General features: G+C 44.1%; 1 protein-coding gene across 6 annotated transcripts in view; it reads right to left on the minus strand.

Moving 5' to 3' along the window:
• The window catches only part of KIDINS220 (kinase D interacting substrate 220), a 987,486-nt gene that overhangs the window by 546,500 nt on the left and 415,796 nt on the right, over window positions 1-25,190 (minus strand). For all 6 annotated transcript variants that reach the window (XM_069235892.1, XM_069235890.1, XM_069235888.1 and 3 more), the window contains exon 14: window positions 17,016-17,195. In XM_069235892.1, coding sequence (XP_069091993.1) covers window positions 17,016-17,195 — 180 coding nt within the window. The remainder of the gene's footprint in view (window positions 1-17,015; window positions 17,196-25,190) is intronic.

The following is a 25,190-nucleotide window of genomic DNA, read 5'->3' on the forward strand; positions in this document are numbered from 1 at the left end:
TGGCTATAATGGTATTGAAGGAAAATAAAAAGAGATATACAGGATCAAAGTGTATCACCTGCAGTTAGTCACGTTACTGCCCCTTCCCTTAAAGGAACAGGCAGCCCTACATTTATGTAGCCTTGATTGGACCTAAGGATGAAATTATAGATCTGTGACTCAAGGTGGCCTAATTTCTATATTACATTAGTTAATGATATTCTGTTTCCTAAGTAGCATTTGGCTTTTGTTCCTTAAAAGAAAACCAGGTTTTTATTTTTTCCTGAAGAAGGAACTGAAACATTAGCTAGGAGTACCGTATATGGTGTAGTCACCAACGGTAGAGTTAAAATTTGTGTAACTTTGGCCTTTGTGTATCACCCGTACTCTCAGTGTTGTGTCACATGCCTGACTATCACCCAAATAATTTTTTTGTTCTTCCTATAGATTTTTTCTTTTGTTACTTCCCCTGACCAATGTCGCATCATGCTTAGTTATTGAGATTTTAGCTATGTCCTAGTCCCATTTCTCTTTTTCAAATTCCTTTCACCAGTCAGACCTTTTATTATTATTGATGTATTGTTCAGGTTCACATTTCCAGACTGCAGTGATGTACCAGGGACCCCCATGTTATGTATAATTCCCTTTGGTATGACCAGACTGGTTTTCAAGAATTTGCCTTAGGCCTGCTTCAATGTTTTCCAGCCTGACTGTCAGGGTAGCGATAGACTGGTTAACTGACTCAATATTATAGTAAGACAAGTTTTCCATCTCAATAGAAGATATCTTATGTTTACCTTTTTGAACATGACGAATTTTCAATGTCTATTTTAATTTGGTTTTCGGTTCCCTTCTGTTCCTGCTACTTTTTTTTTTTTTTTTGGTGGGATCAGATGTGTCCTAATCATGCAAATATCAGGACCCTCTAGTTCTTGTCTTTTTGTTTGCACATTTGACTATTAGCCTGTGTATTGCATAGTGCACCTGATGCACAGTTTTTAAAGGAAGGTTTCTACATGTCCCTGATAATCGGTATCATGTGATTTCTCTATTGAGATGTTCTAAGATAAGGAGGAGCACCTAGACTTAATCATTGAGGAAAATATGTGTTTACCCCATTAGACAATGCCACTGTGTGAGGAAATCCATTCAGATAGAATTCTCATGTAATAGATGGCAGAGAATAATGGAGAGAACCCAATTAAAGATGCTAGAGACCCTGTTTTGCCCTTCTGCCTTTGTCTTTGTATTTTATGCCCATGGTTTATGGCTACTCCTTTGAAGATTGCAGACCACCTGCTTGCAGTCCCCTTGTTAAAAACCATGAACTGTTTTTGTACTAAACTGAAGGGAAGTAACAACTGTGGCACATTTCCTACGTCACTAGATTCTGCGGGTATCAAGTCATAATAACCTGCAGGACATTGATTTAAGCCTAATTCCCATCAGTGACAGCTACAGATGAAAGACGGACGTTTTGGCCCTACAGTCTCAGCACCCAGAAAGTAGCAAAGCTGGACAGCGATCGCCAGCGCATGGTATCGTACTTGCTCCATCAGACGGCGTTGGACATCACAAAACCAAAGTTTCAGTGTAAAAGAGCTAAAGAGAAGGATTCCTGTTGATGATGGCAGAGCTGTTTTGAGGTTTCATTTCTCTACCTGTCATGTGCTGGTAACCTCTGACAGTGTGCAATCCCTTGAGCCCCTTGGCCTGAGTTTTGGCCACACACCCCCTTTTCTTTGCTCCAACGGAAGAAGGGCAGTGCACCGGAGATTTCAAGTTTGGAAAAAGGCACTATATTGTGGTGCCCATGAAAGAGCAGCTTGAGCGTCCTCTGACACTAAATAATGAGTGTTGGAGTCTGAAAGTGCTGCTGAGCTTGAGCTATTTCCCAATTAATGGTGCTTGCCTCTGCACGAGATGATTTGTGCCCTTGATCAATGAAGAGCACATTGTTTGTAGTGTCTGCCACAGAGGAGAGACACTGGTGCATTGCTTTAAGACATTGAGACTTTCGAGTGAGCTGTGGGTGTTTGCCAGGAGGGCACTCCAACTAAGCAGTACTTTTCTCACGAAGAGGCCTGAATTGAGAGGCCCATGCGAAAGAAAACAACAAAAGAAAATTTGATGGACAATAGAAGCCTGCCAGAGAGGCTTTTTGAACGGACTCTGGGCATAGTTGGTTTCACAAGAGGTTTCCGTGCGATTGTATAGACTAGGTGTTAGGAGACTGATTGTTTTGCTGGCATTGTTTTAAAGTACTATTCTGTTTAGTAAAAGCAGAATAAAGTCCATTTTCTGTGGAAAGAGTACCCCCTTTTCACCTTAGAGCATTGATGAGAGTCACCACTGTTCCACCTGAACATACCAAAATTACTGAAATGCAGAGGAGCCCTAAAAATGTTACTAGATAATTTTAGGATTTGCTTTTTGGTTAGGGTTGTGAAAAATTATTATTTCATTTGTAATAGTGGTCACTACTTTCTCCCGTTGTCTATATGTTCTTAATAACGAGTTTTCTAGTGTCTTTTGAACATGACGTTGTCATTTATGGGTGGGATTGTTTTTCTCTACTCAATTGACTTCTGCACCCACTTCCCAACCTATGTCTTTTCCTACTATTGTTTCTTTGCACTCTTTTCACCCTTTTCCTGAACATGAGCAGGTTAGAAGATCAGAATTCGTAAGCAATTCTTTTGTACAGCTTCTGCATCAACACTAGTTAGTAGTGAACATCACTAATTGTTGGGTGTGTGATCTTATGCCACCTACTGCAGATAGAGGTATTCCTTACTTTGTCCTGCCATATGTGGCCTCTGTGTTACATCATGCATAAGGAAACCTGCACCAAGAGACGAGCTAAATACTAGGATGATGTTACAGCAACATCTCAACGACTTTAGAAACATAGACCTGGACTCAGATTAGCATGAGAATAGGTTTATTGCCTATGTAAGGGCAAAAGGAGGGTTTGTGGTTCTAAAAATTCTGGACCCATGTAATTTACTTTGCCACAGCAGTACGATTTTAGTATCAAAAGACCGATAATGACTAGTACACTAAGCATGAGCATTTTCGCTCAATTCCAGCAGCGTTTTCACCTCGAAATCGCCATTTTCGTCCTGCACTCGTGGCTCCCATTTTATACACGGCAGCCATTTTTAAAAGTTGCCCTCACATAGGCTTATAATACAGTCTGATTTGATTCCAAGGACACGTACACCTTGATTGACTTTTCTCTGACCTGGGCAAGCTGGAACCATTGCCTCAGGCCAAACCTGTTTGGTCAGTCCCTCTCCCAGTGGCCGAATCAGATAGCATCAAGGCACACCATGCCATAAAACCCTTATTATCGCTCACACACCCTGCCTAATCTTGCTCATACCTGCACCTGCTCTTTTCTTCTTCTTACTTTACGAGGGGGAGGTGCCCGTTTTTATTGGGGGTCCACACTTATCTGATGTAAAATACTAGGCCTTGCCGGGTAATTTATTATGGGTTGGATGACATGAAATATGAGGTTTCATCATGACACTGTTTTTTCCTTTGTAGTGAAAACATGTGAATGACCAACCAAAATGTCAAGAATGTTTGCCTGAAGCTTAAAAAACTGTATATAGGGAAACCTGACTTTGCATTGATACACAATCTCCTGAGAACATACAAACCGTGCTGTTGTACTTCTAGGACGCTTGTTACTTGGTTGCAGCCAATAAATTCGATCTTTGACTTCACCTAGAAGACTCTGAGTTTCTGTGGTCTGAATCAGGAAAGTACCCGAGGTCTTTGGGTGTACCCTGGCACCACTGGGTTACCGGATCAGTACCGGTTCTGAAAAACCCAGTACCTCACATGGGTTTGGAAAAGGCTCAAGGGAAGAGTGGGTCTGAGCTCATTTTCAGCCAGACTAGCACATGGTCGGGGATGGATCTAATGTCTATGGAAGTATCTACTATCTAAGGTAGGAGGGAATGTGACACCAAAAAGTAATCTGTATATGAGTATGTTTTCTGGATGTGACAGTAAAATGTGTACTCCCGTTCATCCTCATGATGGTGGCGCCAGGCATCTACTAATACTAAATTAGGCATACCTTGAGTGACGGACGTAGAGATCATGGTTCTCTATAATGAAGGTGAGACCGATCAAGGCCCGGATCCAAAGGGACATTCAAATTTCCAACCAGAACCATGTGACCTCTTGCGAAGTGAGAGATCCTGCGGAAGAGGTCTGTATAGTAAAATTGTTTATCTTCATTGGGGCCATAAACAGCATATATAGTCGACTGAGCTCCTCCCAAAGCTCCCCTGATGCCCACAACTCTGCTCCCGCGGTTGAGACATTTGTACTCAACACAGAGGGATATATTTCTTTGCAGTAGAACAGCAACTTCTATTGAGTTAGACCTGATAGCCTTAGGGTGGTCATCTTCCAACTTTTTGCCTATCTCCCTCCACTTTTCTGACACTGTTTTTGCTGATTTTAGAACTCTGTTCACTTTACTGATGCTGACCAGTGCTAAAGTGCATATGCTCTCTCCCTTAAACATGGTAACATTGGTTCATCCCCAATTGGCATATCTGATTTATGTATAAGTCCCTAGTAAAGTGCACTACATGTGCCCAGGGCCTGTAAATTAAATGCTACTAGTGGGCCTGCAGCACTGATTGTGCCACCCACATAAGTAGCCCCTTAACCATGTCTCAGGCCTCCAATTGCAAAGCTTGCGTGTGCAGTTTCAATGCCACTTCGACTTGGCATTAAAAAAGTACTTGCCAAGCCTTAAACTACCATTTTTCTACATGTAAGTCACCCCTAGGTAGGCCCTAGGTAACCCATAGGGCAGGGTGCTATGTAGGTAAAAGGCAGGACATGTACATATGTGTTTTATATGTCCTAGTAGTAGAAAGCCCCTACATTTGTTTTCCACTACTACAAGGCCTGCTTCTTTCATAGACTAGCATTAGGGCTACCCTCATATACTGTTTGAGTGGTAGATGCTGATCTGAAAGGGGTAACCAAGTCATATTTAGTATGGCCAGAATAGTAATAGAAACTCCTGCTCACTGGTGAGGTTGGATTTAATATTACTAATTTAGAGATGCCACTTTTAGAAAGTGAACATTTCTCTGCACTTAAAACCATCTGTGCCTTACAGCCTGTCTCCAATCAATGTCTGGTCTGTGCTGGTTGACAGCTCCCTTGTGCATTTCACCCAGACAACCACAAACACAGGCCACTCAGCCACATCTGCATTCATGTGCATACTGAATGGGTCTTCCTGGGCTGGAAGGGTGGAGGGCCTGACACTTACATTTTAAAGGCGAGTGGCCTGCCCTCACACAATAGACTGATAAACCTCCCCCCCCCCCCCCACTCACCCACTGGGACCCTGACAAACAGGACTGGACTGAAAGGGGAACTTGTGCACTTTAAAACTACTCTTTCAAGTCTCCCCCACTTCAAAGGCATTTTTGGGTATATAAACTGGGTCTCTGACCCCCACCAACTCACACTTCTGGACCTATACTTGCACCCTGTCAGAGGAGCTGCCTGGCTGCCCAAAGTACTCATATGGACTGCTTTGCAGAGAAGGACTGCTGCCCTGTTGCCCTGCTGGCCTCTGACTTTGCTGGAAGGACTCTGCCTTCCCCAGAAGTGCTCTCCAAGGGCTTGGATTGAGCTTGCCTCCTGTTTCTGAAGTCTCAGGGCCAAAAAAGACTTCACCTCTTCCAGAAATTCCTTGTGCATCAAAATCCTGTGCAACACCTGCAGAAATCGACACGATGCCTGCCTTGCGGCCAAGATATCACCACACAGCCGACCGGAACAATGCAGCCCGACTTCCTGACTGGAAATTTAACGCAGCGCCTAACTTGCGACGGAAAATTAGACGGCGCGCCTACCGGGTCGATGCAGCACCTGTTCCTTCTTCCAGCACGTCAAGGATTTTCAAAGTACCGCGCCTGGGCATTAAAATATCCCCGCATCGCTGTGAGGAACCAAGACTGACGAAAAACGACGCAAACCCCTTACAGTATGGAAAGAAGCATCATCTGTGCCGTGTCAGAAAATCTGACGCAACACCTTATTTTTCCACGCATCTCCTCCTCTGCGGTCTTGTGCGTCGTTATTTTTAAAGCATACCAGGTACTGTGTGTAACAAAGAGACAACTGTTTATTTCTAAGGATTGAGAAGCTACCAGAGGATGGGCACAGGTTAATTTGGATTGTGTGTGACTTACCCTGACTAGTATTGCGGTCCCTAATTGGACAAGGGTGTATACCTCTGCCAATTGGAGACCCCATTTCTAACATCTTGCATGAGCAAGAGGAGTGGAACTGTACTGGATACCAGTATGAGTCAAGGCGTTAATGATCAGCATAAAAGAGATGGGTCCCTTGGAGCAAAGCCACATCCACCTCCTTCCGCCGGAGCCACTGCAAAAGGGCTTGACGCTAAATAGGGCACTTCAGGCCTTGTACATGAAGTGATACAAAGCGTAAAGGTGTCATGGCATAAGGCGGGTTAATGATGGTAAATAAAGTAGAAGGGGCTTAGCCCGGAATGGGGAGTAGATGTCTGCAATGAACCAAACATTGATGTAAAACATTAGTGAAAGGACCCATGAAAGGGATCTCTCAAGAGTAAGTTCTAGGCTAGAATGACATTTAGGACCTGATTTAGATCTCGGCAAACGGGTTAATCCATCACAACAGATATCCCGTCCACCGAAATATAAATACCATTTTATCCTACGAGATTTATATTTTGGTGGACAGGATATCTGTCACCGCTGGGACAGAGTAACCCGTCCACAGAGATCTAAATCTAGGTAAGTACATGAATTAGAAGGTACTTCACACAGGTAAGTATGGATCTTTGAATTAAAACAATAATGTACACAGTTTTGGCAAAAATGTCAATATGCTATTTTAAAAGTGGACACTGCAAAAATCAACAGTTCCTGGGGGAGGTAAGTAGTGGTTAGTTTCTTAGGTAAGTAAGACCCTTACAAGTTCATTCTCCTGGGCATAGGCCGCCCATTGTTGGGGGTTCCATTTAACCCCACACACCCTGCACCAGCAACACAGGGCCGGTCAGATGCAGAGGTCAAAGTAGGGCCCAATTAGCATAGGCGCCTATGGAGAACAGGGGTGCTCCGGTTCCAGTCTGCTAGCAGGTAAGTACCTGCGTCCTCAGGGGGCAGACCAGGGGGTTTTTGTAGAGCACTGGGGGTGTCCCAAACAGGCACACAAAATACATCCTCAGAGGCACAGGGGTGGCCAGGTGCAGTGTGTGAACCAGGCGTCGGGTTTTGTATTGAAGTCAATAGAGGGACCAGAGGGTTACTTTGGAAATGCAGGCTGGGCTAGGATGAGGGCTGCCTGCTGGTCACTCCTGCACCGGTGGTTGGTTCCTTCCGGTCATGGGGGATGCAGGTGCAGTGCTTCTTCCAGGCATAGGGTTCCTTTGTTATCGAGCAGTCGCGGTCAGGGGGGCCTCTGGATCCTCTCTGCAGGCTTCGCTGTCGTTGGAGTCTCCTGGGAGTCCTCTCTGTGGTGTTGGTTTCTCTAGACACGAGCCGGGGGCATCTGGTGCAGTGTGTGAAGACTCACGCTTCCGGAGTGAGGCTGGAGGCTTCTTTAAAGATGGTTTCTTTGTTGTAGTTTTGGACAGAGCCGCTGTCCTCAGGAGTTTCTTGGTCCATTAGGTGCAGGTCAGTCCTCAGAGGTCGCTGGTCTCGCTGGGAGCCTCGCTGTGCAGGTTCTTTGAGTCTGGAGACGGGCTGGTAGGGCTGGGGCCATGTCAGTTGTCATCTCTGTCGTCTCTGCAGGGCTTTCAGGTCAGAAGTCCCTCTTCTTTCTTCATATTGCAGGAATCTGATTTCCTGGGTTCAGGGTCACCCCTAAATACTAAATTTAGGAGTGTGTTTGGGGGGGGGGGAGTAGCTAATGGCTACTGTCCTGGAGGGTGGCTACACCCTCTTTGTGCCTCCTCCCTGTGGGGAGGGGGGCACATCCCTAATCCTATTGGGGGGAATCCTCCAAAACAAGATGGAGGATTTCCTAAGGCAGGGGTTGCCTCAGCTCAGGGCAGCTTAGGGTCTGTCTTGGCTGGTGGGTGACTCCTCCTTGTTTTTCTCATTATTTCCTCTGGACTTGCCGCCAAAAGTGGGGGCTGTGTCCAGGGGGCGGGCATCTCCACTAGCTGGAGTGCCCTTGGGCATTGTAACACAAAGCCTGAGCCTTTGAGGCTCACTGCTAGGTGTTACAGTTCCTTCAGGGGGAAGTGTTAAGCACCTCCACCCAGTGCAGGCTTTGTTTGTGGCCTCAGAGAGCACCAAGGCTCTCACCCCAGGGAGTCAGAAACTCGTCTCAGTGGCAGGCTGGCACAGACCAGTCAGTCCTGCACTGAAGGATTGGGTAAAATACAGGGGGCATCTTCTAAGATGCCCTCTGTCCTTTTTTATTAATAAATCCAGCACTGGCATCAGCATGGGTTTATTATTCTGAGAAGTTTGATACCAACTTCCCAGTATTCAGTGTAGCCATTATGGAGCTGTGGAGTTCGTTTTGACAAACTCCCAGACCATACACTTAAGATGCCCACCCTGTACTTACAATGTCTAAGAATGGACTTAGACAATGTAGGGGCATATTGCTCATGCAGCTATGCCTTCACCTGTGGTATAGTGCACCCTGCCTTAGGACTGTAATGCCTGCTAGAGGGGCGACTTACCTATGCCACAGGCAGTATTTTGTGCGCATGGCATCCTGAGGGCAATGGCAGTGTGCATATGTTAGGTGAGGGGTCCCTTAGGGTGGCACAACACATGCTGTAGCCCTTAGGGACCTTCCATCGTCACAGGACCCTTGGTACCACTGGTACCTTTTACAAGGGACCTAGCAGTGTGCCAGGGGTGTGCCAATTGTGGAAACAATGGTATATTTTTAGTGAAAGAACACTGGTGCTGGGGCCTGGTTAGCAGGGTCCCAGCACACTTCTTAGTCAAGTCAGCATCAATATCAGGCAAAAAGTGGGGGGTAACTGCAACAAGGAGCCATTTTCCTACATAAACTCCCCATCCTCCACCCTAACCACCCAGCCCACAGGCCAGGAGACTCAGCCAAAGCTGGGAGAGTCTTCCTAGTCTGTCAGACGAGGAAGAGTAGGGAAAACAGGCTGGTTTGTTGCAGGGCCTACTCTGCCTTACATCCTCCTGTTCAGGTCATTCCCTCTGGGGAACTGGCCTACTTCCACAGTGATAGGACCTAGTCTGAATTGCCCCTTGTCTGTGTTTTTATGTCTTCACCCATTCTCTCTATTTTGGGGTTAGAGGTATCCATCTCTGCTAATCTTATCTTAGCCAGGGTTACCCCTAGCTTACCCAAAGAGGTTACCCAGAGCTGGAGCAACCCCACCATAACCAACAGGGTCAGGGGGCCTAACTTGCTATTTGGCACTGGGTCAGACCACGATGCCAAGGACAGTGCAGCCATAAAGGCTAACACCCAGCAGAGTCCACTGACAGCTATCAGTGCCCAGAACCACACCTTTAGCTCTTGACCACCAAGGGAAAGGGCTAGGTTACAGGCTTCTTTGGGTTCAGGGTGCCCGTCTGCTGTGATAGAGTGAGGGGTCGCTACATCTTGTAGTAAACACCCTTCTTCCACTCTTTCTTCTGTTAGCTGAGGAGCCAGCCACTAATGCTGAACAGTTGCCTGACTAGCCAGGACTTCTTGTGGGTCAGGTTGGACTTTACCAGGGCTACCTTTGGAGTTCTCCCCTACTGGAGCAGACTCTCCTGGGCTTGCTGGAACCTTGGCTAAAGGTTGTCCACCTTTCCTGCACTGTTTTCTTTTCTTTTTCTTCTGGGGCCTATTATTATATTGGGCCTTAATAGCAGTGCGCCCCTCACGCTGCGCAGGACGCTGTTGGAGTGCGTGAGGTGAGAGGCCCTTTGATTGCATCTGTCCCGGGGTGGGACTACATCCCCCAGGCTCCTTTTCAACCATATTGGGCCTTAATAAGAGCACACCCCTCACGCTGCGCGGGACGCGCCCAGGCGCGTGACTGGGTGAAGACCGGGCCAAGACGGGCCCGTCTTCGCCCGTTATCACCCGATAGAGGCTGGGCAGGGCTCACCCCTGTCCGTGAGAAGTAAGTGCACTGAGGATCTCTAACGGGTGTTTCAGGATCCATTATACTATTTCTTTTTTTGCTGCCTATAATGGGGAAACGGAAAGCTACAGATGTCGCTGCCCTTCCGAGTGGTATAAAAAAACTGAAAAAACGATTAAGTAATCAAGTAAGTTCAGGAACTACTAAAGATTTGATCCCCCTACATGCAACTGATTTACTATTTGAAGAGGTTGAAGCTATTTTAAAGAGTAACCCTCATCCACTGACTACTAGTAGTGGAGTATCCAAGAAGGAGAAAATTCCAGAAATATTTACAAGGAGGAAGAGGTCACAAGCAGTTCATACCCCTGCTGAGACTAGTATGAGTAAGGATCTTCCTTCCCTTAAGGGAAATCCCTCGCATTCTCTCCTGGTACCATCTTGCAGTGCCTTGGGAACTTCGGCATGTCAGAGGGATGTTATACCCAAGGGCGCTGAGACTTTCCCCCGCTAAGTCCAGTTGTTATGGTGGTTCCCAATATTTTGTCTTCAAATCGGTTTGGGCCACTGGCAGAGAATGGAGACTCTCCTGCTTGTACTATACATCCTTCATCTGGAGTCGCTACTGATATCATCATTTCGACTTCCTCCTGATCTAGATGGCCCGCATCCACTGAGCAAAGAGATTGATTTAGCTCTTGTCTTCCAGAAAGTGGATGAAGTAAAGTCCATGGTGTCGTTATTAATGGAAATTATGAAGGAGAAATTAATGCAGAAGAGCAGCTGTAGATGCCTGCAGCCCCATGCAGAGGCAAGAGGGGGTGGGAGTATTATCCCGTTAGGTTTAGGGCTGGAAACAGATACCTCTCCGTTAGTGACAGCTCTGCCCCCGCCTCCAGATGATCCATCTATATTTTGCATTGAGGATAATCAGCCAATACTTGCTAATGCAAGGTGGAAGCACAATCGAGCTTCCAACAACAGAAATCACAAGGGATCTTACGCTCATATTCTTGCTCAGTCAGATACTATCAATGATGGGCCCAGGAGTGAGGTTACCTCCCTGCTTGGGTGATTAGCTTCCCTATATCTCCTACCCATCTTCCTAAACCTCACACTGATGCTATTTTTCAGTATGATCAGAGTCTGGGAGTGGGTAGTATAGACAGTACAATTTATATGATTGATGTGCCTAAGATATTGCCAGGTGCTTTTGGGAATCATGAGTCCTTGACCAATAAAGCCATTCATTGGCTACGTACCGACACAATTGTCTATCAGTTATTCGCTCTGACAACCTTAAGGTAGACAGATGTAGCGTTTCAGGGTCAAATCTTGATTTCATTTCTGTTTGTTTTTCTGATAGGGCTTTGGTGGAGCAATTTATGGATTTTGAAGCACACACACATTACCTAACGCCTTCGAGAGGGGTTGGCATTAGTCTTGCTCTAAATCCTCCTTGCACTCGTTCTATGAGAAACCCAGTCCCCATTCTAGACTGTGAATCACATGTGGAATTTAAAACCCCTCCTACATCGATAGTTACTGAATGACTAAATGTTGATCAGGAAGTGATTTTGGGGGCATCTAATGGGGTTACACACTCTAAGGGGACTGTTACTTCTATCGCTGGAACTGAGTTGGCTAATGCTGAGATATCTTTAATGTCATGGAATTCAGCTGGATTAGGTAGGCAACTGGGAGATCTCGAGTGGATTACCTATATTAACTGCCAAGATGTTTGTTTTTTCCAGGAAACTTGGGCTGAGGAACAGATCTATATGCAAGGGTATACGGCGTATAGCATCCGAGCCCAATCCTCAGAGAAGGATTTAGGTCGTGCAAAAGGAGGTTTATTTATGTTATTAAATAAGAAGCTACATTGTATCCATTCGTCACTAAAAATAGACTCAGTGAATATGTTGGGAGTCCAACTCACATTCCATTGGGATCTTAAGATTATTTTAATTAATATCTATGCCCGCTCGGTTTCCCGGGGATCTGAGTCTCAGACTTTAGTCCCAATTGTTTGAATTTTTGGATTCTCTGCACCCCTCAATCCTGCTAGTAATAGCAGGTGGTTTGAATTGCACCTTTGAACCCTCTATTTTGAATAATGGATTAACGGATGAAGAAGGTGAATTGTGGGGAATCCCGCAACTAATGAATATTTGTCAACGTACCCGTTCTTGTGTGGCCTCCCAGTAGGCCACATTATGTCTAAAATATGGACTTAGGGGCTGCAAAGGACGTACACCTTCAGATTTAAATATGGCGCCCACATTTAAAAGAGGTATTTCTTCTAGTACTATTGATTATTTTCTAGTGGATGTTAGGCTGTGGCCTTTATTAAAAGACATAAAGGTGGAGCCTCGCTGTGAGAGTGACAATAATCCTTTGCTTCTTACCTTGTGTGGAGATGTATTTAGGAGATCACTGCATGCTCAACGTACAGTGGTCCCTACACCAATGCTGGGTAAAAACCATACAAGAGTTTGTTGGCCAAAGGTATTGTCCAACCCCTATTTAATGAGTGGGATTTATAAATATTTCATTGATGAGATAGCAGTTTATGAAGAATATGAAGTTAGCAATAGTCCCATTCTTAGCATTCATAAACTACTGCTGAAGAAACTGCAGAGTTTCTTCTACAAAAACACCTCCTCTAAATCTTTAGTTGCTAATACGACGACTACCAATGCATGGTTTAATGAGGATTCTGCAAAGGCTAAGTCTGCGTTATAAAACTGCAATCATGAATGGTTCCCTGGGGGAGATTCAATTAACTAGATGTATATATAACAAGGCCACAATGTAAGCAAAAAAGTTATGGGAAGACTCTATTTGGCAGGATTTCCTTGCTGCAACTAAATCAAATAAGAACTCGCTATTTTGGGAGCTACAATCCAAAAGACAAAGAGGGAATAAGAGCAGCATTAGAAATCACATACAACCTGAGACTTGGGTGATTCATTTCACCCAACTTTATGCTGCTCTCCCTAACTCATCAACTTGTAATTGCAGTATTGGTGATCTAGCTCCTTTATAACCACCTAGCTTCAGCGATTGCTCTGACTTACTCTGCTGGATACTTATACCCAGTGGGTTGTATTTTCTTTTCCTTAGAGGAAACATTAGCTGCAAATCATTTCTTAAAATCAGGTAAGGCTCCTGGCCTAGATAAGATACCAGGAGATTTATACAAATCTGAACCAATTATTTGGTCCTGGTACATAAATTTGATTTCAAATAAAATTGCTGCAGGTGGTGCAATTCCGAGTACTTGGAAAGGTGCTGAAATAATTCCAATTTATAAAAAAGGCAATGCAAATCTGCCCGCTAATTATAGACCTATTAGCCTCATTGATAATATACAGAAAACGTTTGCCAAACAGCTTCTGGATAGACTAATAAGTTGGGTACAAGATCAACAGATTCTTTCCCCATTGCAGGCGGGCTTTCGCCCCAAAACTAGTATGATAGATCAGGTATTTAGACTGGTGCTTCTATATTGGAAGTATGTAGTCCTTTCCAAGCAACCCTTATATGTTGTCTTTGTGGACCTACGATCAGCTTTTGATCTGGTCCAGAGAGAGAAACTATGGGAAGTATTATTTAGGTTGAAAATTCCACTCAATATAGTTGATCTCCTACGGAGACTTCATGAGAACACTTATGCGCAAGTGAGATGGGGTAATCAAGGAGAGTTGACAGAAAAAATCCCCATTCAGATGGGAGTACATCAGGGCTGTGTTTTGGCCCCGATTTTATTTACCATATTTATCAATGAGGTGGTACACATTTTGTTTTCTTGCCAAAATGACGCTCCCACATTGAATACTCAGAAGATCCTTATCCTACTTTTTGCTGACGATTCACTCCTCATTTCTAAGACCCCTATCGGTCTTCAAATTCTTGTTGATTGATTTAAATCTTTTTGCACGGATATGGCTTGGAGCTGAATGTTAACAAAACTAAATTAATGGTGTTTAGCCCAGGTTCTCGTGGGAGATGCACCATTAATTTAGATGGGACCCCATTAAATCGGGTTAGCTCAATAGATTATCTAGGTTTGAGGATATCAAGCAATTTGCATTGGGAGGATCGGATTAGCAAGAGTGTGGGGCTCCTCCAGAATAGAGCAGCCGTTATCCTGCGTTTTTACAAAAGTTCTGTATCTAAAGCTGTATCTCCAGCTATTAAAATTTATTTGGCAAAGGCGCAGGGAGCGGCTGCCTATGGTGCTGAAATATGGGTTTTTTCAGACTATCTGTGGGAGAAAATAATTTTGCCAGGGCCGTAATAGCTTGCCCGCGTAGTACACCCTTAATTCCAATGTTTCTGGATCTTGGGTTCAATTGTATAAGGGATACGATAGACCTATGACCATTACTCTTTTGGATAAGGATTTGAACTGTCCCCGAACTTGCTGTATATAGGGACTCTTTTCTTGATCTTTTAAAGAGACCAAATGTGACTTCCATTCCATGGGTCAAACGCGTGTCAAATTGGTTTCACATTCTGGGACTGACAAGTTTCTGGGAAAATCCACAATGCTTGGAAAAAATACATAGCACCGTTTTGAAAACAACTTGCTGGTCCTATGTAAGAAATGAGCCAATTTGCAGCAAATCCCATGGTCGTTTGACTAATTCATTTATTGACTTTAAGTGGATTCCTCAATATGAATCATATTTAGACCTTATACCTGATTTACGGGGAAAGGGGTTGTATGCACGTTTCCGTTTTGGGAGTCTACCGTTGTTATCTCTATCAAGAAGCTGGGGGCCTATTCCATCATCTGATCTATGTCCAACTTGTCATGGCAGCTCTGAAACGGTGGAGCACTTAATGTTTTTTTGTCCTGCCTATTCTACTCCACGATCAAAATGGTTCTGTACTATTTGTCGAGCTCTGGGCCTGAACCAGTGTTGTACAGCAATGAGATTTTAAAGAGTGACACTTCTAAACATTTAATTTTGCCAGTTAGCAAGTTCCTTGTGGCTGCATGGCATATACGAAGTCATTTCTTGAATAACTTTCTTATGAATTAATTTTAGGTACATAAGTACTTTAAAATTTGTGATGCTCAAGACTGTATTTTATTGGTTTATGTTTTACACTGTTATATTCTTCTTTTTATCTTCTTTCTTCTTCAAATTTTAAATTGAAATTTAATTGTATTATGATGCTTTGATGGTTATGTTGACTGAATAAAGCTTGTGTTGATGATGATGACTGCTTTACTCTCAGAAAAGCAACTTGTAGGGGGTTTCTTGTTCTCACTTCCATGTGGGCCCAAAACAAAGGTCTCAGTTAAAGAGCAATTAGCCCTCCTTTTGTCAGAATCCCATCTTCGGTCAGAGGATTCTAGAGCCTTACACTTAGATATCTATGCAATGAATGGAAACAAAGGCACTCAGCTTATCACTTTACAAGAACTTAAGCAACATTATGATTTGGAGGCAGGTTTTTTACTTTGTTCACATCTTTATAAGAGACATGGATGCAATGTAAGAATAGCAAATGTATGTCCATATGAGTTATTACACCAGTGATGTAAACACCACTTAATAAAAAATGTTATATTCAAAATCCTTTGTACGCTATTAATCGTAATGTATAGTATCAAACTACTTTACTATATACAAACATTTACATAAGCAATAAATCATCCAAGTCTGTAAATCAATGTACGTAAGGTTTCTCCATAAAGTAATGAGTGTTATAAGGTGTAGGAGTCACATGTCATCCATATGGTAGGCATTACAGGTTACAAATACTTGGTCTGGAGAAACACAAAGGGCCTCATTTACTAGAAAATGTTGGAGCAAGGCGCTGCGCCACATTTAGCAGCGCCGCGCTCCTACATTTCCAAAGCAAAGAGATGAGCTGTATTTAAAAGAATATGACACATCCTTGTTTCTCCCTGCGCCAGCACTAAATTAGCTGCCTAGCGCTGACGAAGCCACCCTTGCTCCATGTTGCAAGGGCGGCTGCCTTGTGGGGGAGACTGTTGTTTGTGGAGGAAAGAACATCTTCCTGCACAAAAACATTCTTTAATGGCGATTTGTTCCTTCTATGTGTGCTGCACAATGCAGCACACATAAAAAGAGCAAAAAACAAGAAAAAATAAAAGTATTTTGCTAACGTCACCTGCCTCAGTTTAACAATTTCTTGTAAATCTGGGGCAGTGTCAAAAGCAATGGGTGTTGTGGTGGAATGCCCACAGCAACACCCATTGCACGCCCCTATGCCACAGAAAACTGTGCCGGAGGGGCCCATATTTACAAGGCAGTGCTAAGCCACTGGTGACCACATTGGTCCAGTCATTCTGGGGGCAGGCTAACGGAATTAAGCAGGGCCATCATAGGTAACACTTTCGTGCTATGAATGATTGACACCCTGCTCTGCTGACTCTAGTCTGGTAAATATGCCCACACAGGGCCAACTATAGCCCAAATTTGTGCACCCTGCCCAGAGAGTTATTTCCTGCACAAATGGGAAAAATATTGCCCATTTGTCTGGGAAATAGCCCAATCTGGCAACATTGTTCCTTTTGCCTTGTCATCTTCTTGCTTGTTTCTTATTAACCAAAGCAACAAATACTTTTTTACAAGCTATTTTACAACTCTAAATTTAGCATTTGTTTCTGAAAGCGAACACTATTCTTAACAAAAATAAACTTGTTAGGGAAGTGATATTCCCATTATCCCAAATAATAGCTAAATCTTTCTTTTTTCTCTCGTGTTCCTTGCTCTTATCTAGACAGAACCGCCATAAATAGGATTAATCATTATGAAAAATACATTTGTAATAGATGTAGCAAAAACATGAATTTTTCCATGAATAAAGAAAATGTAATGTATAAACCCAGCAAATTTAGCAAAGTACTAAACAGACTTACTAAACAAGATGTACATGAGAGCCAACAGGCTAAGCGCCACAGCAATCCCAAGTTTTGGATCCACAGTGATGGACAACAATAAGCCCACGCTTCCACATAGCGAGAGAGTAAGAAACACAATTAGCCATGAGAACTGGAAGAGAGGCTCAATCTGCTGTCCTGCAAAGGTTTTCATTTCATCTGGAAAAGAAAGAAAACATGCATCACAATACAGAAAATCAGTGATGGAGATAATAATATATATGTGTGTGTGTGTGTGTGTGTGAGAGAGAGAGTGTATGTGTGTGTGCATTCACTTAAAAAAAACTAATGTTAAAGTGAAATTTTAGTTAAGTGAAAAAGTCAGTTAACACTTAACGTTTTCAACTTAAAAAAAAAAAAAAAGAAATTCTCCAGTAACACGCTTTCTAGGGGATACTCTATAAAACCGTTAAATCCTCACCTTGTGAATACTCGCCAAGTGCAGACTCAATCCAGAAATATTTCTCAGCAATTCCCTTGAGCGTCAGTAGGTGGCATCATAAGGCTCTGTTTCAGGTCAGTCCTGCTTTGGATGGGACGCCAGGCTCCTACATAGCCAGCACCTCTGCAAGCTGACATTGGTTTCTTTCTAATCTCTGACCATGATATTGGATGAGGAGCCATTAAAAATCTGATTCAACCAGTGTGCAGGTCTCTAGATTGGAATCTTAGTATTATAATGGACTAGATTAGTCCAATCATGCATTACGGGGAGGAGCATGTGTCACAAGGAAATCTGTAGTGAGCAAGAGTATGTACTTTTTCTTCTAATGGATACCTTTAACCACAGATTCCCCACCTTGTGAATAGTTAACAAAACACTACCTCCCCAGGTGGAGGGCATCTGTGGAATGGCTCAAACAAGGAAATCCTGCTGGACAGACTGGGTAAAATGCCCCGCCCACAGTCCTGACTATCCAGGCAGTTGTGTTTTGTGAATATGTGAACCTACACCCAAGTAGATGCCAAGTACATGTCCAAGTTGGCACACCGCGTTCCACGGCAATAGTAGCAGTATCTGCTCTGGTGGAATGAGAGCAAACAACTTCTGGAGGCTTCCTGACCAGCCCATAACAAACCTTAGTGCATAAAACAATCTACCCCAAGATGCTTCTTTTCTATACATCTTTGCCTGCTTTCATCCCAGAAAATAACCCACAAGGAGCTGATCATCCATCCAATGTTCCTTGGTTCATTCGCTGTAGAAGCTCAGGGCTCTCTTGGGATCAAGGCAATGGAGTCTTTCTTCCTTTTTAGACGGATGAAGTGGGGCATAGAAAGCTGTAAGGGTGATAGCCTGCCGCCAGGAGGACGGACATGAAACCTTGAGTGGGAATGCTGCTTTAGTCTTAAAAAGCAGCTTATATGGAAAGAGGGAATTATACAGCTTCTGGACAAACAATGCTTATAGTTCACTCATGTGACAAGCTGATGTGATGCCTATGAGGAAATGGTCTTTAGTGTGATAAGGTAGAGAAAACAGCTGTGCACTGGTTCGAACATGGCACAAATGAGTTAAGTGAGAGCCAAATTAAGGTCCCATTGAAGCATCACAAAAGGTTGTGGTGGGAATATATAAACCAGCCCTTTCAAGAAACTCGCCACAACAAGTGATTTGAACAATGGCAGCTGATCAGGTAGGTGTAAAAAAGCTGGGAGGGCTGGGCCAACGAAAGATAAAATAACAGTATGTCAGCTAACTGTTCCAGTAAAGGCTGGTGGAAAATCTTCTCCCAGTGACCTCCATAAATAGTTTTGGTAGAGGGACACCTGGCTGCCAAGATAACACCAACTACTTCGTGAGAAAGATCAAAAGCCATCAACTGTTGCTGCTCATTTTTCATGCACGGAGGTGTAGAATGTGAAGGTTCAGGCGCAGGACCCTGCCCTGCTGCTGCAACAGTAGGTCATCCTGAAGGAGCAGACAGAGAGGAGAAGAAATGGTCATGGGCAGTAGTTCCAGGTACCACATTCTTCTTGCCCAGTCTGGGGCTACTAGGATGACTTGAGCCAGTTCTTCTTGAGAACTTTGAGCTGGAGAGGGGGTAGGGAGAAGGTGTACAGGAGTTCCTAGCTCCAATTGAAGCAAAAGGCATCTGTGAGCGTGAACTTCCCAGATAACTCCAACCGGCAAACGTTTTGACATTGCACATTCTCTGTGGCGGCGAAAAGCCCAATTCAGGGTTCTCCCCATTGCTGGAAGACTCCCCGTGCCATCTTAGAGGGCAGCCGCCATTCATCATCCACTAGGCTATGTTGCCCGATCTCATCCACCAAGGCGATTGAAGATCCTGCTAGGGGCAGGGACAAGAGTCTGCCACTGGTCCAGCAGCCAGCATTGCAAAGTTTTCGCAGTCATCTCCAAAACCTGGAAGTGATCCAAAAAGGTCAATTGGTGCTGACCCCACTGAGAATTCAGATCATAATACAGAGTTCACATATGCCATCTAGGTTGGTTCCCCAGCAGGATGCAGAATGCCAAGAGGCCAATAAATCTCAGAGCTGCTCACAATGAAACCCAGCTGTAAGATTGAAACATCGGGATTGCAGCCAGAATGTGCTGGATTTGTTGAGGCGGAGGAAAGTCTCAGAAGAGCACAGTATCCAGGATGGCTCGTAAGAAGAGGAGCTGTTGTGAAAGAGTCTGGTGTGACTTCGGCATGTTGATGGAAAAGCCCAACAATGTCAACAGATCGGCCATCATCTGAAGGTGAGTTACGGCTGTAAGAGGCAAGCACACCTTCAGCAGCCAGTCGCCAGGGAATGAGAAGACTGCTATTTGCAGCCTTCCCCAGATGGGCAGCGACCTCCACAATGATCTTTGTTAACACCCAAGGGGCACCTGTAAGTCCAAACGGGAGCACCAAAAATTGAAAATGCTCTTGGCCCACCTAAAAACAAAGGTAGCATCCGTGCAATTGCAGGAAGAAAATGTGGAAATAGGGTTCTTATTAACCCAATAGCACCATCCAGTCGCTTGGGTCCAGGGCAGACAGAACTTTGATGCACAGTTTCACAATAGAGATAGCAGATCTAATCCCAATCTGGGAAAGATCGGTAGGTCCTTGTGGGTATCCTAAATCAGGAACAAGAGCCCTCACTCATCGTTTGGTGACATGCTTCATCATCAGGCTTTGCTCCTTGTCAGAACGGCACTGCAATGCCTGACGGCCCCTCAAGGGAGCTCTTTACCAGAGATCTTTTATTGGAGATGTTTGTCGGTAGGTGAGTGCAGTTAGTGGGATTGGTGAAGAATGCTGTTAAGATTGACTAGAGGGAACAAAGAAAATAGAAATATTTATTAAGAAAATGAGAGTCTGTCAAGATAAAAACAATGGGTAAGGGGAAAATAAGATTAATGTCTATTTTACCCTATTCAAGTATGGTGTCTAATAACCACAAACTGATGCCCCTAATGGCCTGTATGCTGTCTGTTGGTTTCACAGCCCCAAGGAATTAGGTTATCTGATGCATCACTGGCTCAGAGGCCATGCACTTCTATGGGGCCCAAAAGCACATCAGACTGACCTCTTTCAAGGCCTCAATCTGCTGCGGGGTTAACAACAGCTGAGAAACTAAGGGTGTGACAGCACCAACTGACAAATCAGTTTCATGGCTGTTAAACTTGAAGTGTAGCTTCTTACATCTTGATGCACCCGTACCTTCTCTTTGGAGTCAGAGTTGTGGGATGCGGTTTAGTTCTGCTTAGCTTTCCCGTGCTTACACTTGAACGGGATGCAAGGTGTAAAGTGGAACAGATGTACAAATGCTCTATGAAATGTTTCTACGTAGCATTTCCCCAGTAAGGCTCCGTCTTGTTGATGACTGCAAAACTGCAAAAAGCATTGATTGAAACCGCTGTGACAGCGGTTTCTGCCAATGCTTTAGAAATGACCGCCAGCTTGGTTGTCATTTCTAAATTCCGCAGGCAGCATCTCCATCAGGGCAACATCGACCTGATTGAGAAACAGGCAGCTCATCAAGATATAAATCTGGCTCCAAATTGCTATCTCTATCAGATTGCAAAAAGGTGTGGCACTAGGCTGTAGGCAGACACGTGCACCTCCTGCGGGCGGGCCCGTCCTGCGCCTCTCAGTGCCACAAAGAGGCAGGGCAGGGTCACCCTATTTGGCCCCAGTATTCGAGCTTTCGTGCTGGGTAGGAGAAGACGGCCAAAGGTGACTGTTAGGGCGAACATTTGGCTTGTTCCTGAATTTGGCACTTGGTGCTAAATGTCTGTATTTAGCTGTTGTAACATCATTGCGGGGTAGAGACAGGCCCTCTTTTGTGGGTATTCGTAATGCATCCTGGGTGAGCTGGCTATACTGGCATAGCAATATAATGCTGAAAGATTGGAATACTGAGTGAGGCACAAAAGTTTGACCTGGTATTACACTCTTTAAGACTTGTATAACAATTTTAATACTTCCAAAGTTTACTTTTTTATTTAACACAATCCCACTAGAGTTTAAGGGGAGTTGGTTTAAAAAATTACAGGGAGATTTATTCTCATTTGTTTGGGCTTCCAAGGGAGTGAGGATTTCTTGGAAAAAGATGAGTAGAAAGAAAAAGTGGGGGGGTATTGCGTCACCAGATTTTTTTAGATACTATCTGGCCTTTCAACTAAAAAACACCAGAATGTTATTGAATAAGAAGTCAGAGTACTCATTGTTCTGGAGAGATCTGACGGCACATCTTGAGGAAGGAGCGGATTATTTCTTATATAAATTTGGTCACCCAAAGTACTTCGAGAAGGTGCGTTTGAAGCTCCCCAGACAGGCTTGTATTGTTTGGATTCATCTTCGGAAGGTGCTAGGGATATCTTATTATTGTAGTTCTGCTCCTATCTGGGACTCTCCCGGTACTCCTGAATGTCTCATCGATAAACTATCAATTCCTTTGAGAACTAGCGGGATGGTAAGATGGGGTCAGATTATAGAAGGTTCTGATTTGTTAACCTGGTCTGCATTTCAGGAGTATACTAGAGGGACAATTTCTAAATTCAAGTACCTTCAGTTATCTAGTTGGGTTAATTCTCGACGAGCAGGAGAATTAGGGAGGAGCTCACGGGAAGGGAAATTAAACCAGACAATTATTAAAAAAAGAAGTTGCCTTTTGGTATCATGCTCTGTTGGAATCAGTAGACGACGTCCCTTCCCTCCCTCTGTTGAAATGGGGAAGGATCTTTCCAACCCTAGAAGTTACAGCTTTGTGGCAGAAGTCTTGTTCAGAACTCTGGTTTACTACTAAACCTGCGGGGTTGAAGAAAAACTATTTGTTTACACTACATAGGGTTTATTGGACACCTGCTAGATTAACAGCTATCGGGAAATTCAAGAAAAACTGTCTGCGGTGTGGGGAAGATAATGCAGATGATGTTCACATGTTTTGGCAATGCTCAATGTTGACTAAGTATTGGAAGGATATAGGAAGTATTCTGAAGGCAATTTTTGATGTAAACTTAAGAATAAACCTTCTTATGGTGGTGTTTGGGGTTTGTGAACCGGGCACAAATTACCAGAAATTGTCAGTACAACAGGAGCACTTGTTGTTTGTACTAATGCTTTTGCCTAGACGGGAAATGTGTTGTAAATGGGTGGATCCATTGCCCCCCCTTGTTAAGGATTGGCAATCATCAGTGAATCGATTGTGTAAAATGGAACAATGCAGTCCTCTTACTAGAAGAGATAATTTTTGGGTGGATTGGCAAAATGCTTATCAATAGCTCACAAATGTGGAGTAGTTTCAGTCATATAATTCATGTTTTGTGGTTTCTTTATTTGGTCTCCTCCTCCTGGAATTTAAGTCCAATGATTAGAACTCCCCTCACCTTATTGGGTGCTGCTTTGGTTATGATCAGATCTCGAAGAAAACAGTAAGACTTGGTCGATGGCAGTCGATTGGGAAAAGTGCAATATATAGAACAGGTGGGGCGGCCCAGCAGTGCTGCGGACCGCACACCTGGATTCATACCATAAGTGCCTCGGCTTTTGCCTTTTTCCTCTTAACCAACGCATGGGTGGCGAAATGAGGACAAAAAAAAAATATTAATAATTTAATTAACGCTCCCGAGGGCATTATATATAAAAATTCCCTCTTTTGTGCAGGACTGCAACATTTTATTCTCTATCTGATGCAGGAGTAGGCATGTGCACTAAACGTGGCTTTGCTTTTTTGAGAAAGTTAATACTTTTAATATCTGTAGCTGAAAGCCTTCCCTGTTATTTCTTCTGTCTCTGTTGCTATATGACCCTTTTTTTCCATTTTAATACCTTTTTCTATTCTTAAACATTATCGGTAAGCGTAAAGCCACAGAGAAACCTCTGGGGCAGCAGGTGTAAGGAAGATTCCCCAGGCATTCAGCTGAAAACCACACCCTGAACGAAATAGATGACTTAATAGTGGAAGTGGAGGGCTTACTGGCAATGAATGAATCAGACTTTCCCCAGAACAAGGGGAAGGGAGGTACGCCTCTTAAGGGTATTCAATCTTACTTTGAAAAACCTCCCCAAGGATGGGGTACAGTTACTGGCCCAAGGCATTTTATTAGTCCCACTTTCTGTGATGAGCTATCAAGAGATGGCACACCAGTAACTAACCAGGATCATAGTAAAGCGCAAATACAGGAGGAAAGCATACCTGTAATTAATATTGAATGCTCCAATCGTTTTGCTTCCCTAGCCTCTGAAGAAACGACCCAATAGCTAGCCAAGTTCCAATTGATCTGATAAAGCCCTTAGCTTCAACAAACAATAGCCATCCTTGGACTGGGGAACCCCTAATACAGCTTCAGACCTTAAGGGGAGAGATACAGGGCTTGCAAGAGTGCATGAATAGGCTGGCTATCGAATCAGGTGAGAAGGTGGTCAAACTCTCTGTAATGGTAGAAAACCTATGCACCATAGTAGGCAGCGCTGTGCCAATGGCCCAGCCTAGTATCCAACATCTCTCCATAAACCCCAGCAAGTAATGGGAGCAGGCTTAGCTATCAGAAAGGGAGACGCCCCTATTAAGGTATTTGCGAACCCCTCTAGCTTTGTAAGAGGTGAATTTGTAGAGGGGAGATATACTCTTAAGCAGCACAGTGCACATCCTAAATGAATAGCCTCTACCCAGAGAGGCCAGAATCCTGGTGGGAACAAAGGCCCAAACACCACCAATGAGGCTACATGGTTGACTGGTGACATCTATATGACAAATGTCCCTAGACTCCTGTGTGGAGTTCAAGAAACCCAAGACTCCTGTGTCAATAAAGCAATTCATTGGCTCCGTCACACCAAGGGATTTACATCTATAGTCTAGGATGACATCATATATGCCATCCGTTGTAGCTTAACGGGATGTCAACAGGATTATATAGGGCAAAATTTAAGAGCTGTAAATTGGCAAAGGAGTTGGCAGCCATGGAGCTTAGATTTAGGCCCAAAAGATTAGGCTTAAGCTCAATGCCCCCAATAACCCAGGGAAAGTTTTGACAAAAGCAGCTTGTAACTCTTTAGCTTACCCACATCTCGCCTCCTCTGCAGACGAGTGCCCAAATCTAGTAGGGGTTGATTGACAGCAGGGAAGTACAGGGCCTACCCATGCCTCTACTACTCTTTTATGGGGCAATCTCACTGGGTGGTGTGGAGAAGCTCCTGCCCAGGATTTATATATGAGAGGGCGACATGGAGTAGCCTCTCTCCAAGACCTTGCAGCAAGTGCTGAGGGAGATGGCATTGTGAGCTTTGTCCCAAAGACCGAGATTAATCCTATTCTGGTAGGTCAGGGAGGCACCACCGTGTGGTTGGGGACAGATAGTGGGCTAAACTGTGAAAATTGCGTTAGAGTTCTATCCTGGATTGTGGCAGGTGTGCGATCTAAGCTTGCAGACCCAGAGTGGGGAGAGTTTATAGATTACCACCAGATTACACTCCTGCAAGAGACCTGGGCAGTGGCTCCAGTATGTTGAAGTGCCTATATCACTTTTGTAGCGAATGCGGTTCCTTCCACTTCAGAAAGAGCCTCTGGGGGTCTTCTCATTTGGCTAAAAGTAGAACTCTTTCCACTAGTGAAAACAATCACAATGGGGAGTAATGATTTACTGGGGGCAAAAGGAAAAGTAAAACCCCCCATGGGGGTGAGATATATTGCTATAATTAATGCTTATATTAG

The sequence above is a fragment of the Pleurodeles waltl genome, chromosome 5 (genome assembly GCF_031143425.1).
Source record: "Pleurodeles waltl isolate 20211129_DDA chromosome 5, aPleWal1.hap1.20221129, whole genome shotgun sequence".
Lineage (NCBI taxonomy): Eukaryota > Metazoa > Chordata > Amphibia > Caudata > Salamandridae > Pleurodeles > Pleurodeles waltl.